The sequence below is a fragment of the Kryptolebias marmoratus genome, linkage group LG8 (genome assembly GCF_001649575.2).
Source record: "Kryptolebias marmoratus isolate JLee-2015 linkage group LG8, ASM164957v2, whole genome shotgun sequence".
Classification (NCBI taxonomy): domain Eukaryota; kingdom Metazoa; phylum Chordata; class Actinopteri; order Cyprinodontiformes; family Rivulidae; genus Kryptolebias; species Kryptolebias marmoratus.
Window position 1 is genome coordinate 16529247 of NC_051437.1, and position 15857 is coordinate 16545103.

At 40.4% G+C, this 15857-nt stretch overlaps 1 protein-coding gene across 2 annotated transcripts; it reads left to right on the forward strand.

Annotated features, from left to right (window-relative positions):
* Positions 1-104: 104 nt before the first annotated feature.
* Positions 105-14303, forward strand: mybpha (myosin binding protein Ha). Of its 2 annotated transcripts, XM_017415193.2 has the most exons (14): positions 105-376; positions 1867-1920; positions 2076-2141; positions 2352-2486; positions 2920-3087; positions 6154-6242; positions 6340-6535; positions 6840-6979; positions 7376-7535; positions 8642-8778; positions 12432-12618; positions 12740-12796; positions 13695-13737; positions 13943-14303. In XM_017415193.2, exons 1-12 carry the CDS (start codon positions 178-180, stop codon positions 12778-12780), a joined length of 1572 nt encoding a protein of 523 aa, XP_017270682.1. In that variant the 5' UTR covers positions 105-177; the 3' UTR covers positions 12781-12796; positions 13695-13737; positions 13943-14303. The 2 variants fall into 2 exon arrangements, with proteins under 2 accessions (XP_017270682.1, XP_024861461.1); XM_025005693.2 differs by lacking the exon at positions 1867-1920 and having other exon boundaries at positions 148-376.
* Positions 14304-15857: the final 1554 nt, after the last annotated feature.

A 15857-nucleotide genomic window follows, 5' to 3' on the forward strand; every position in this document is an offset into this window, starting at 1 on the left:
AAAGATGTGACTGAAGTGAGTGGGAGGGTCTGATTGGGTGGAGTTCTCTTAAAGCCCTCCAACTCTGCCTTAGTGTGTGTGTGTGTGTGTGTGTGTGTGTGTGTGTGTGCGTGTACATATATATATGTTAGTGAGAGCTCCTCTGTATCCTGATACAGAACACAGTCTGTCAGCGCGATGCCGAGCAAACCTGCTCCCATCAAAAAGTCTGCAGCCAAGAAGGCTGTACAGAAGGCACCCGAGCCTGCCCCGGAGCCCAAGCCCGAGCCCGCTCCACCTGCAGAGAACCCGGCTGAGGGGGTCCCTGCAGCCGGGGGGGAAGCAGCTCCAGTGGCTCCAGCAGAAGAAACCCCAGTGGCTGAAGCAACGACTCCAGGTATCTGAAGACCTCATAGGAACCGAGGAGAAAGCAAAACTAACTGTTCACATTTAGCATCAGACTTAAGTTTTGTCTAAAAAAATGTTACAGTGTTTTTTAGTCTATATGAAGGAGGCTAAACTGGCATCTTCAGCATGACTATAAAAGTTACGCAGAATTTTTGAGTAAATTATTATTTAATGAATTATATATTTTTATGTCATCATGTATATATACAGTTAATTAGTTATCTAATCAAAAGATTATGTGAGATTGTTTTCTACACTTGCATGCAGCTTTGCATCAGGTCCAAAGTTGTGCTGCATGTTATCTTGATCTTCATTTCCAAAGCCTCTAAAACCAGTAAAGGAGCAGAATACAGATTCTGGGTGCAAAATGTTTTGTATCTATTAACAAGGCTGTGCTCTGTTGACTCAGAGTGATAAACATGTTACCTCAGGAAAGCAAAGAAGACAGCAGCTAGATGACTAGACACCTTCAGCTGTAAAATCAAAATGCCTAATTCTGTCAAATTAAGCCTTTGTGTACTGCAAAGCTTTATGTTTAAAGTCAGCAATATGATTCTGTGAGTAATTTGTTTATTTAAAGGTTAATGTTCTGCAACTTTGCACAATGGAAAAGTAACTAGAGTTGTGTCAGTCCCCCTTTTCTTTCAGGATCTGTTGTGGATTTCATAATGTGCCATGAAATCTATACTAAACATCTTTGATACTCGTTTCTAACTACAATACATGTAGACCATTGACAAGCCCGCAGGTAGAAAAAAAGTTGCAGCCCCCCGCAGAAACAGTGGCTAATAAAACAAGTAGAATATCAGAATGCATGAGATTTCTGTGAGCTGTAAATAGCAGAACCCACCACTGGTGTTTGCTGCACCATCTTGGTATATGTAAATGTATGGTTTTGTTTCAAGCAGCTCTCGTGCAAAGATTCCTATTAGCATACAGTACTTTGGTGATGATTGTTATCTTTGATGTGTTCAGTAGAAAGTTTGCCTGCTAACCTCAGCATCTATAACCTCTAACTTCAGCTAATACCACAAAGGAAGAAGTATGCTCACCACCTCAGACTTAGAGTCAACACTCACTATAGTCCTCACACACAAGTTGTATTAGATTGTTGTTGAATACCATGTGCCATATGTCACACTATTTCTGTTTATTGCCTATAATCTGTTTGGTTTCTGTCTGTAAACTTTATGCCTTTTAGGCTTCTGCGTTTTCTTGTTGCATGTTTATAAAGCTCTTAAAGTTTGTGGTTTTGAACATTAAATGGTTCTTCGACAACAAATTGAGCTCAGCTGTTCATATTGTTCTAATAAATGCATTACTTATTATCTCAGTGATTAAAGCTAGCTTTTTTTCTTCTATTCTCAGTCCTGCTGCTTAGCCTCAGTAGCATCCATGTTGATCAAATTAGCAAGAAACTTGTTGACTTCACGCACCAGTATTGTTTTAATGGCTTCTCTAACTGCATTTTAATGCTAGCTTCTGCTTCCACTGCTGAAGACAATGCTCCAGCTACAGATGTTCCAGCAGACGGTAAACACACACAACAACATTGAAACACACATATAAAAAATGGCATTGTGTCTCAAATGGTGAATTGTGACTGCTAGATTGGTTTCCATTGCAGACTGAGTTGTCACTATGTGGAAAAAATGCGTTTGGTTAACTTCCTGCTTGTTGAATTACAGCTGCTCCAGCAGAAGCTGCTGTAGTTGAGGAGCCACCTAAAGCGCCCACACCTCCCCCTCCTGCAGGTAACACCACCTTATCCGGCAGCGCGGTTCTGCTTTGTTCACCCAGCTAAAGCCAAAGAGAGACATGGACAGTACAAGACAAATAGTGTTTTATTTCAAAATCTGCAGAATGATTCATAAGAAAAAACTACTTTTGAGTTTCAGAAGTCAGCACATTTGACTGTAACTCCAGCTTATCATTCACCTTTGTGATGACTTCACTGTTTACAGCCCCCAGCAGTGCTCCTCTGGATGTGTCTGTGGATGATGTGAATGACTGCAGCCTCACCATCAAGTGGACAACACCGGAGACTGTTGGAGAGTCTGGCTTGAATGGATACACTGTCGAGTACTGTAAGGATGGAAGTAAGTGTGTGTACATATGTGTGTGTGTATGTTGTGTAGCTGCACCTGTCTCCAGAGTGTCAGAGGGCAGACAGATTCATTGCCGAGTACAGACCGTATACGGCAGGCATCAGTTCAGTGGCTGTCTCTCGCTGTATCCCTTGACACTGCTTTTAGAAGTGCTCAATTGCTCAGATGACAGCGTGCCAGCTAGAATTTCATCATGTTGGCTCTTACTGTACTGCTTATGGGCAGGTTGTTTGTAAAATCGTGTGTCGACAGGTGATAAACCAATTAACATGTCCCACTGAGGAGCACTTAACATTTTGGAAATGAAAATTTGACACGAGCAAATTCGCACCCCTTTTTTAAACTATCGTGAGACAGATGCACTTAAAAGTGAAAATTACTCCCAAAAGCCTGACATGAGCATAAATCTTGTGTTTCCCTGCAGCGACTGAGTGGATTGTGTCTAATGAGGAGCTGACCCTGGCTAACCGCTACTGCATCAGGAACCTGACGGCAGGCGACCTGCTGCGGGTGCGAGTGGTGGCCGTAAACCCCGGTGGTCGCAGTGAACCTGGTGTACTCCTGGAGCCTGTGCCGATCCGCGAGATTGTTGGTGAGTGACACCCAACATCATACCACCTCAGGTCAAGGACTTCTAACTTTTTTTGTTTTCTGATTTGAACAAAGAAAAAAAAAGCACTGCCTACTTATGATTGCTTAATGGAAAGAGAATTTCTCTTATTGTTGAACTGCAAGTCCAACTGCACATCATGTCCTGTGCAGAAATTCCTAAAGTTCACAGTTTCTCTGGTGTAAAGCCAACTTATAAAATGTCTGTCAAGAGTTCTCCGATAGCTGTAACTTATGACCTATCCCTAAAATACCCTTGTTGCAACCAGTGAAGGTGGAGGTGGTATTAAGTACCAGCCTCAGATGAACTGCACAGATGTAAATCCTGCGGGTGCTGACAGGTGCTTTCATTAGCCATAAATCAAGCTCTCACTTTAATATCTTCACAAGCGGCTGCAGTTTTCAGCACAAATGACACGACTGAGTGCTCAGATCTAATTTGACAGCTTATTTTTTTCTTTTATTAAATCAACGACCACAAGCTTTGAACCCCAGTTCTTAAATTTAGGGTGTAAAACAGGTTGGAAATGTGTTTGCATTTAACAAACCCGGGTATTTTAAAAGCACACTTGTGTGAATGGCATTATGACCTAAATTCATTAAAAATCAGCACCACTGGGTGAGATTAAAACGCTGTAGTAGATTGCTTTGGGCACAGCTAAAACTGACGAAAGCTTCATCAATCCTGAGTGCTGCAGTGAGACGATCCACCCACGAAGAGTCTGGTGCTGTCAGTCTTCAGGATGATTTAATGGCAGCTTCAGTCGGGCAAAGAAAAACATTTAGGTAATGAGCCTTTTGGTTGTCATGTGATTTACTGATATTACCCTTGTCACTGCAGACTCCCTGCCAATTTATTTATGGCACTGACTCTCTAGCCTTACTGAATTCTCAGATATAGCTAAGTGACATAATACATGCAAACTAAATATATGAAACTGATGTAGCCTTTACTTTTTCAGCTATTTTAGGAGTGGTGAATATTAGTTATTGAATCAGTCAAATGCTCAAGTTACTTTCCCAGGCAATTATTTTTATTGAATACATGTCTGTGTGTGTGTGTGTGGGGGGGGGGAGATCAGTGATCTAAAGCACTGATTAGACCCTATAGAAAAGTTTATTCAGGCTGTAACTTTTTTCTTTTTCCACTGTAGAAGAGTACAGTTAAGAATCAGAGAAAAAATCCCTCACTGTATGTATTCTCTTAATTATTAACCGTATTTTTATTCGAGGGTGGCACAGCGGAAAAGTGGATAGAGCTGTCCCCTCCTAGCAAGAAGGTTGCAGGATCGCATCCCGACCTGGGGTCTTTCTGGGTGGAGTTTGCATGTTCTCCCTGTGCACGTGGGTTTGTTCTGGGTACTCCAGTTTACAGACCAAAAACATACAAGTTAGGTTAATTAGTAACTCTTAAAATTATCCCTAAGTGAAAGTGTAAATGGTTGTTTGTCTTGTTTGTCTCTACGTGGCCCTGTGATGGACCTGCGACCTGTCCAGGGTGTCCCCTGCCTCTCACATAGTGACTGCTGGAGACAGGCACCAGCTCCCTGAGACCAAGAATAAAGAAGTGGGTAAAGAAAATGAAAGGATGGATGAATTTTTATTTGAAGTTTGGCCAGTGCAAGTTGATATAAAATGAAATCTTAAATATCTCTCCTTTTTAAAAAAAAAAAGTTCTTCTACATATTTGCTTCTGCACTCCTGCTTCAACCTGTATTAATAAATGCAGCTTTAAAAGCACTTTCAAACACTAAGCTACACTGACATGGTGTCAACCTGAGCTGACATACCCATGTTATCCACTTTTAGATAAACAGCTTATTGACTCAGATTGTATTTCCTGGTTGTGGTTCAAACCACTGGGAACACATTAAAAACCTTTTGAGGGACAAGTGCGGTCGTACAAACAGAAGTGCTGGACAACTGAGAGGAGTGAAACATGAGCCTAATTGATGGATTCTGGGTGGTATATTCAGCTCTGTGTCAGTCACACAGCCACATGCACAAGCTGATGAAGACAGACTGTCCTACATGTGCTGAAAGACCCCCACAGCCCACACACAAAGACCTTTTATCCAGAGACAAAGACAGATTACATATTGTTTCCAGCAGCACTCAGTGGCTGCTGGATGTTGTAATTCCAGCGATGCTTCTGGGCATTGCCGGCAAGTTTGTTGATTATCGGGGATCAGTGTTTGAGCCAAATCTGGAAGCAGACCTGATCTTCCTGGGGAACGATGGCTTCAGAAGCCGGATCCCGGCTTTGGCAACAATGATATGGTGACAAATGTTTAGGACAAGAGCTGATGAGACGTGTTGGGCAGAACGGGGAGAAAATATAGCTGCGTGAGGAAGATGAAGAGGAAGTCAATGAGGTGTGAGCTTAGACGGTGTTCTAAGTTGATCAGCAGAAACACCAGGAGGGGGACCGGTTGATGTATCTTTTTAAGCCCACTGAGCTTTTGAGACATTTGCTGCTTATGCAGAATCATGTAAAGGATGCTGTTCATGATACTTGAGGAAAACCAGCCTGCATACTGATGGTGTAGATGTTGCACAAAGTCCCACAAGATGCAATTCCATACACATGACTGTTCACAGAACAAATTGAGCGGCACTCGTTGTAACTGACTCTAGCTGTGATACTGATCAGTTGAAAGTGATGACGTCTTCTTGCAGGGTCTTTGCACATGACTCAAGGGTGCATGTGGAAGGGCTCAGCCAAGACGTTCTTCTCACCAGAGCTATTTTAGGAGCTGCTGGATGCAGGGCTTTCCTGTATTCCCTCTCCCTGCCCAGATACTATAGGTTTGTTCTTCCACTCAGAAGTGGTGTAACTGAGAAGCTTACACTGCTGAGTTACACCGCTATAACTCCTGGATATCTACACAATGTTTGTTCCCCTGTGTGCTGTTGGCTGATAATTTTAGCGAATGCTGAAAAATGGATGACTTAATACAGGAAATACAACATTTCTGTGCACATATTATGAGTAAAAAAAAGATATATGGATGATACAGGGAATAAACTATTTGCCTCAACATTTCAGATCGACCCAAGATCCGCTTGCCTCGCGCTCTCAGGTCCCGATACGTCAAGAAGGTTGGGGAGCAGATCAACCTGGTCATCCCATTCATTGTAAGCTGGCACACATGAATGAAAACTCTAAAAGAAAAAAAACCTGATAAAGCTCAATTTAACCTTGGGTTTTGGGCTGCTTTACTCAACTCCTCAGGGAAAGCCTAAACCTGGAATAGTCTGGCTAAAGGATGGTCAGCCATTGGATACAAAACGAGCCAACATCAGGAATACTGACAGGGACAGCATCATGTTTATTCGCAGCGGTCAGAGGGAGGACTCCGGTGTTTATGAAATCACGGTTAAAGTGGACAGCTTTGAAGACAAAGCAAACTTCACCCTTCAGGTTGTAGGTGAGTCATATATGAGATGGTTTAGGTCGATCATGAAAACAAGAAAATGTGGACGCAACATGTTTACTTGTTGCATCCTAATGAATCTGACATGTTGACTTCTTGCATCTGAATCTTGCAACTTGCTCCAACAGCATAAATGTCACCTCTAATAGTATTCTCACTGATTCAGAGTTTGAAGCAGCTAGCAGTAGTTGCTGTTAAAAGTAGTTTTCAGTAGGGCAAAACTGTTAACTTGCTAAGCTACGTACAAGTATGATTTGAATATTTGATGTTATACTGACACTAAAATATATGTCCTCAGATCTTCCTGGTCCTCCTGCAAGCATAAAGCTGGTAGATGCATGGGGCTTCAACGCTGCTATTGAGTGGACTCCCCCTAAAGATGATGGCAACTCGGAGATCACTGGATACACTGTCCAGAAGGCTGATCAGAAAACAGGGGTATAATGCCTGTTTACTGTAAAAACACCCTTAAATGAAACTAGCACTCCTTGAAGGAATGCATATAGCCCACCCACCACCTTGCAAAGATTTATACCAAAATCAGACATTTTTGTGTTGGGTTGACTCCAAAGGTTAATCAGTTGTAGATGATCCAATGATGACTATCGGAGACTTTCATTAAAATGTGTCCACTAGTTTGTGAGAGATTTTGCTAACAGAGAGTCAGATAAACAAACAAACAATTAAATAGAGAGCAAGAAATTAAACAGGTCACGAAAATATTATAAAAGGTAAGTAGTACTGTGGAGTAGTACTAATTTTTATTTTACACAAAGGTTACTGCTAAAAACAAGAGCTAAAGCAATTGTTGTGGTGTGTCTCCACCTCTTGCAGGAATGGTTCTCAGTGTTGGAGCACTACCACAGACTGTCTGTCACCATCACAGACCTCATCATGGGCAACTCATACTCCTTCAGGGTGTTCGCTGAGAACCAAGTGGGCCGGAGCGAGAAAAGCGCTGTCACCAAGAAGACGGCCACAATCCAGAAAACAGGTGACTTTATTGACGCATGTAGTACCTTTATGCTCTGGTTCTGTTTGTTTATACGAAGAGCTGTGGCACTGCTGGAAATGGTAATAAGCTGCATTTAGCCTGTGAGAGATTAAAGTGAGTGCTTGAGGAGTTGAAATGACCTTGGCATTACTTTAAACCTAAGTGGCTAACACTCCTGGCCAGCGTTCAGCTTTCACATGAATTTAACAGCCTGTGAAACCATTAAGTGATGTGCTCTGTGTGTGTGTGTGTGTGTGTGTGTGTGTGTGTGTGTGTGTGTGCATGTCTCTGTGTGTGTGAGAAATGTCTCTGCTGATGGTCTGTCTGTATCAGTTGACTTTGTGTTTCATACATTGAAGGTACTGACTGAATACTAAATGACTGCATGCTGCAGCTTCGTCACATATAACAATGTATAGCGGCATTCCAGTATTATTGCTGCGTTTTTAAAAGAAGAAATATATTTGTTGCACCTTCCTTGAAGTTTTCTTTTTTTTTTAAATCAAATGAACACACTCAAATGTGAGTGCGTCCAATTGTCTCTCTCACATTTGGTCACTTGTAAAGTACCACTTAGAGTAAATTTATAACTACTTAAAGTAACAGCAGGGGAATCCAAACATGTACCGGTGTAAATCTGCCACTAAACTAAAAGTACTGAGGTGTTTGTTGGGCCCCAAATCCTGGCTTTTAGCTGAAAGAAAGCTTTGCTTAAGCCACTGAAAAATGAATGGAAATGCCTGTATGTCACTTCCTTCCTGGCTTTGGCCCAATAATGTAGGCGTGGCTTACGTGTTTTCTAATGTCTGCTAAGATATTACTGTATAATCTGTTCTGGTTCCCGCTTACCTCTGCTGAACCATTGCATAGTTTTACTTTATATTATATATCATTGTTACACTTATCAACAGTTGCTTTTGTTCAGTAAATGCTGAGTGCCATCACTTTAACACAAGTCAGCCCCCTCTGAGGGAACCACCAACATGCAAAACAACTGGTTCACTCAGTCAATATTACCAACCTATAAATAAGTAAAGGCTTCTGTTAGTATTGTATCAGGATTTTACAAATGATACTCAGATAAGGTGATGGTTGTATGTGAACAGGTATTGTGTACAAGCCTCCTGAGTTCCAGGAACATGACTTCAGCGAGGCACCCAAGTTCACCACCCCACTCATCGACCGTGCAGCCACCGTGGGATACACGACGAAGCTGCTGTGTTCTGTTCGTGGAAGTCCCAAGGTCAGTCATGCACTCATGTTCAGAGGTTTATGGATCAAAATGTTCCTTTTTTGAATATCCCCTAATTATATGCATATATATTTTCCTTCCTGAGTTCGTGCTAAATTGTCCAACTTTCTTTTCATACAGGAATCATAATTTCTTATCCATACAGATACTTAATGATACTACTGACAAAACAACTGAAAAGAAAACCTAATGACATGACATATTATTATGTATTATTAAGACAAAAAGCTGAGCACTACTTAAGTAGGCCATACAATTCAACAAATATTTGAAACTAAATTGAGGCACACTTCTTATTTGACAGCATCTTCAGTGTTTATTCTATTAACTTGACATCAACCTTGATTGTGCTGCTCACTACATTTTGCTCTTTATTTCCTGACATGAACTGATGTGATTATTTCAAGTGCTCCCTCTAACGTCACAGCAGCCAGCTTGTTATATCCTTCTGCTTCAGCCAATATTGTGGGAGAAAGTTAGATGTGCTCAGGAAAGCTGTTTTATAACACCACAGCTAAATAAGTATGGGTAAAAAGTAAAGTGCAAGAACACATTCTGTTCATTGTCATCCTTTGCGTGAAAATGTAAATTAAATGTTTTCATTATATTATTTACTTGTGGTTTTCAGGGCATCTCTTGTTCTAAGCTCAAATGTAGGCAAACATGTCACAAATAGTAGAGGGTTACTGGTACCATTTGTCCTTAAGCCTGTGGATATTTCAACCACAAACACTTTCAAAATGGTACCAGTTGATCAAGAGTCCTCAGTACTCATTGCTAGTGTCCTTCTTGGGATGACATGGTATTTTTACAGCTGAAGAGACCCACCGCTGAGCAGGACTCGCACTGGCATGTCTGTCTGAAGTTTGGCATGTTTCTCACTCTTCTTGGCAGCTGCAGTTCTTGTTAGTATTATCCTTACAGTTGTTCAACGGACAGATTAGGTGGGAAGCCAGGGTGGAAATGCAGCTGCACGTGATGTCCTTGGTGAAAGCTGAAAGACAGCTGTGGATGGATGGTCTGCATATGTCAGTGCGGATGAGATAAATCAAACTGCCACAACTTTCCGGATCGTCCTTGAGTGTGACCACAAAGGCAGCAAGAAATAGCCAAAAAAAAAAAGAGAGAGGACTTAATGGAAAATATCTGGGAAGAGTTAGTAACTAGAAACTACCCACACACACACACAAAAATACACATTTTTTATTTAAATGTTGTGATGAAAATAACAAGAGACATAAATGTCTGAATCATAAATGTTTGATGTGATTTTGGTGACAGCATAGACATAGTTGTGATGTCAGGCCCTCTTTGCAGTAAATAACAATCCCACTGTGATGTAAACTATCCTCCAGAACATGTATGTTCTTTGTAGGGTCTTGGTGAGGTCTGCAGGCACATATTAGGAATGTTCAGTTTAAACTCTGCTCCCTTTTAAATGTCAAGACAGTGTTTTATGATTACTGTGTTGTTATTGTTATGTAACTGATTTTCTGCATTACAGGTCTCTCTTGCAAATGAGACTACCTGTCTCTATGAGACTATCTGACTAAATAAAAGTAAATTAAAAAAATAAATGTAGTGGGCAGCCTATTAGGGTCCTGGGTGAAGCGTAGTGGCAGCACTGCTAACATATCCATAACATGGAGCCCAGGCGCACTGACGTCGCTTGATCATAGAAAATTTAAAGCAAGACTAGACATGCTGGTTGTGACAAAGTCGAGGAAGCAACCTAGCACAAATGTGATACCCACTGCTGATTCCTAATGCAGACCAAGAGTGCCATTCCAGGGCAGGCACGAAGAGCTTGGTGTGGGCTCAAGATAGCCTGTTGGGGATTTAGGAAATAGCAGAGAAAATAACTATTTGAGTAATAGGAGTGTAAAGCTTTAAATCTTTAATACATGTTCACATAAATTTATTAATCATCTGTGAAGGATCATGCACAAAGAAGCACATAATACTACTTTCATTTATGCCCTTTAAATATCCTGTTACGGATTAATCCTTTTATTTCAGCAGACACAAACTGCAGGAGTTTTTACATCATTATAAATCACAAAAATGAAATACAATTTTCCTTTAGTTTCTGTTTTGTGCACGTTCTCTAACAATTGTTCTTGCGTTCCTGTTTTTTTTTTATCTTTATTTTTTTTTGCTTTTGTAGAAATACTGTAAGTTAAAATTCCGTCCTAAATAAGTTTTAAATATTTAACCCTTGGTTATGAAGCTGCTTTCCTCTTTGCGACAGATTCTGAAGCACTGTTGATGAGATACAGCAGAAAGGCTTGTCCAGTAGACTGATATGTTATCCTTCTGCCTCTGATAAAGAGTGGTCAGATATAGAAGAAGAGACTACATTAGAAGCTGAGAGAGGAGCACACCAAAGAGACAGATAAGAGGTTAAGCTCGATGGACTGTCATGTTTACATGGATATGTTGCCCAATCACATTAGGTCCTATTTTTGCCACCCATCCAGACTGCAGCATAGCTTCCTTTATCAGTGTGAAAGACAATCTCTGTACCATCCAATGACATGAAAGTAGAGGATGACTCTAATGGAGAACATTAAAAACCCATGATTAGAAAGGTATGATTACAATAATTTTAGTAACATAAATTTATAATATTGAAATTCCAACTAATTTAGATGTGGTCAATGCACACTCTTTTAAATCAAAGGTTTTATGTAGTAAGATGTAAAATCTCATCTAATCCCTTTCAGGTCTTAAAATTACATATAAATACAGGCTCAGATGAACAACAACACATGCCATATTACACTGTTTTTTTATACACTGAACAAACTCGGAGCCAAAATGCAGAAGCAGCACAGGCGAAACTATAATGAATTTACCCTTCCATAGTAATTAGGAAGGACAGCAGCAGCCAGGTGTGGCTAATTAAATACTCCTTGATTAAGTAATCATCAGCAGGTGTGATCGCCTCCATAAGGCCCCCTCCACAATGGATGACAAGACTCTATTTTGACATATATTGGAACTTAAACAGTCCTGTTTTCCTCTGCTTTATATTATTTACATTTGGTGGTGTGGTTTGTGACCACCCAGCCCATTTTAATCAGCATATCAGCTGGTGTTATCAGCCAACCCGTTCAGATCAAGTGGCTAAACCAGCTAGACCATGTGACTGATGTAAGCAAAACAAATTAATTTTGCCTCTAAGATCCAAACGTGATGAATAAAGTCAGTTAGTCAGCTGAATATAATAAATGATATGCTCTGTTTTGAACAGTAGGCATTTTTTCTGTTTTTTTTTTGGTCTGTGTTGCACATTTATGTTGCCAGCTGTTAAATGACACAATAAACTTAGATCGTGCTGATAGGTTGTCTATGATTTACAGTGATTCCTCCTCCCACCAGCAAATGTTTTTAAGAGGCAGCTCTTTTCTTCTCTGCTCGTCATCACTTCTATCTGTGTCATCGACCGGCTGACTCAATAGGAATGCACTCAGTATTTGTAATGTAAACTCATGCTGACTTGGTGCAAATAGAACTTTATATTGTCTGGCAATAAAAATCTGTACTGAACTGAAATCATAAAGGCAGCTTCCCAGATGGCAAACATAAACATGAGCTCATTAATAGCTCAGTTCTTGACTAAATTTTTTCCCTTCTTACAGCCTAAAATCGAGTGGTTAAAGAATCAGATGATCATTGGTGACGACCCCAAGTTTCGGCAGATTTCCAACCAGGGCATTTGCTCCCTCGAGATCCGTAAGCCGTGCAGCTTTGACGGTGGTGTGTACACCTGCAGGGCCAAGAACGCCCAGGGAGAAGCCACTGTGTCCTGCAAACTGGAGGTCAAACGTACGTATCAATAGGCTGTCAATCATTCAGGCTGGCGTTCTTGTGTGCCCTGTGCTGTAGCAAATGTAAATTCATTTGAAAATAATCGCTTTTCTTTATTTCTATATTTCTCTCCCAACAGAGGTTATTCTTCCAGAGGCCAACAAAGAAAAAGGGAAATAAACCAAAATGTCCAGAGGTAAAGAACAGAACTTTGTTCTCTGATCTCTTCTGTACACATTGTTTGCAGCAGGGCCTAATTATACCTAGTTAACTGTTCTTAACCAGGTGGTTTCTAGACTAATAAATGGAAAAGAAATCTGAAGTAAAAAGTGTTTAAATGTGTAAATATATAAAACAGTTTTCACAAATCAGTTGGGTTTTGTTTGTTTACTTTGCATTTTTCAGTATATGAACAGATTTTAACATTCCTTCAAGGAAGAAACAAAGAAAAACTGAACCTCCTCCGTTTCTGTCCTAATTGTTTGCTGTGAGCAGATATATTAGTGGATGCATTTGTTATGCTTCATTGCAGTCAGGGACATGTGTGTGTCCACATTACACTGTAATAGGGCTCACAAGCCTTCCCAACCAACCCTAAATGAAGCCAAAGTGATCAGAACTCAGTGTATCTTCGATGTGTTCACATGTGTACTTACAGCCGTCCCTCTGTGATCACATTATCAAAAGACAGGTTTCATGCCAAGTGCACACTGTGCTCCACGAGTGATGCAGTGAGTGTCAAGATGTGGGCCCATAAGGAACAACCAAAGATAAAAAGGGCCCTCTCAAGAGGGATAATGAAGGATCAGGCAGGGAGCACCTTGGGGGGACAGCGGTGATGTCAGCACAGCCTTTGAAATGACTCCAGATGATGTGACACGCAGCCAAACTCTTCATATTACCATGAGTTGGCTGAGGACTTCTAAGGAGGAAGGATGGCCGGACAATCTTTGAAAGTACTCGCTGGGTCTTGCAGACGTAGAGACCTTTATAAAGAAATCCAAACACAATCTACCCAAACATTCCTGGTTGAAGTGGTTATTAACACCTTAAGGACCCCATTTAACTCTCATCTTTCATTATCTTCCCATCAGTGCCTTTTAAAGAAGCAGCAAAATCCAGGTCTTATGTTTGGAGGTAAGTTGTCAATTGCATTTCTTATGTTGTTAGGACAGGACCCTCTAAACTTGTCCCTTCATAGGGACAAAAATAATAACTTTTTATAAATGTGAAATAAATATAAATCAGTGTAATGTCCCATGAAATGAATGAATTTGTGTGTAAACGCATTGGACATATAAAAACTCCCTCCATCTCTGTGTTCCTCAAACCTTTCTTCCAGTGTTAAAGAAAGTGAATGAAGAAGCTGCAGCTGGCTATGCAGAAGTGTGAAAAAAAACAACGGAAGGGACAAAAAGAATGTACCAACACCTCCACATCTTCTGTACGTCCATCCCGAACATCCTGGCCGTCCCAGTCCTGATGCTGTATGAGGAAGACGCACACCACACCCATCCCAGCCATCCCAGAAACATGGACAACATTGACAAATGTTGTTTTTTTTTTGTTGGTGACTATATTTGTCACATGCCCATTTTTCTGTTTGTGCTCTAAGTTATTCATTACGCAATAAAACAACAGCCATCAACGAATTGATATGCTCCTGAAATGACGGTTATTAATAAAAACTATATTTTACTAAATTCTGTGGCTTTTGATTCTGGTTTAAAAAAATCTTTAAATTCAGCATTAACCAAAATTATTATATCCAGCTTAAAAAAGATGGCTGTTTCAGCAGCTTCTGGAACCTGGAATCAAACAGCCTGCACCTGGAAATTACAAAACTATAGGGTGACTTATCATATCTATCATATCTTCATATTTTTGTATAATTATTTTTGACACAACATGTTTATATACATGGCAAATGTATTTATTTTTCTTTTGAAACATATCAGCTGCCTTTGGGCCCTCATATGTGTTAAAATAACTCCAAACCAAGTCAAATCTATGTTTATTTATTTAGCATGTTTAAAACAACTTTGGTTGACTATCATTATAAGGAGTAAGGTAAAAGCAATAAAAATGAGCTCAAGTACAGTATCACAGAAGGAGTTTCAAAATAATTCTTGACTGTTCCCAGTAGGATAAAGAAACCAACTTTCCAAATCAGCATCGAGTGTTGACATGTGGCAGGCTCATTGTCCTCAACTAGAACTAGGAGCCAAACGATTGACAGTTTCAGCAGCTTTTTTTTTTTTTTTTTCGCACGCAAAGGGAGGCTGTTCCACGTGGTAGGGGGCCAGCACTGAAAAGGTTCTGTCACCTCTGGATCTGAGTGTGTTTCAAAGCAACTCATTACTAGACCTCAGAGCTCTGGCTGGAGTGTGACGATGCAAAGGTCCTGACAGACAAAGTGGTGCAATACCATTAAGACTTTAAAAGGTTAACCGAGTTCTGTCATGAACAGGAAGTCATGCAGGTGTGATGTTATCACACTTCGTCTTTCCTGTCAGAAGGCAAGCTGCAGCAGTTTGAACAGCTTGCAGCTGCTTTAAACCAGTATAGAAAGAATAAAATAATCCAGACGAGATGTGATTGAGGCATGATTTATGGTCTCAAATCATTTAAAGATAGACAGATAGAGAAATCTGGAGTTTGGGTCCTTCTTTAAAAATATGAAACACTTAAAATGGAAGATATTAAGTGTATGAACAATTTGCACCAACAACACCACCTGGAATTACACTCCAGGAAATCTAAATAGAAACAAAAAGAACACACGTTTGATTCAAATAAATTCCACAATGTTTATTGGAGGGCCAAACAACACAAAAGAACATTCAGAAAGGATTTCATAATTTAATTTAGCAATATCCTAAAATAGGGAGGATTTTTATGGATGCAATTTTAAATGCTAAAAAACTTTGGCTGATACTTAATGAGAGGAAACTGAGGTTTACTAGTAGGGGAGGTCGTGAGAAGAAGAGGGCGACATGCAGTGTAGAAAAGGGATCACCCTGCACTCAACAAAACACAGCAAACAAAAAAGGGGGCGCTCAAAAAAAAAGAAAAACACAGGACACCGCCACCAGGGGGCACCACTGCCACCACACAGGAGCCTCGGTCCCAGAAACACAAAACAAACAGCGGTGTCACAATTAAATTTTATTTAATTTCCCTTTGGGATTAATAAAGTATTTTTGAATTGAATTGAATTGAATTGGTGATGCAGACAGTCTATATCGGGGGGGGGG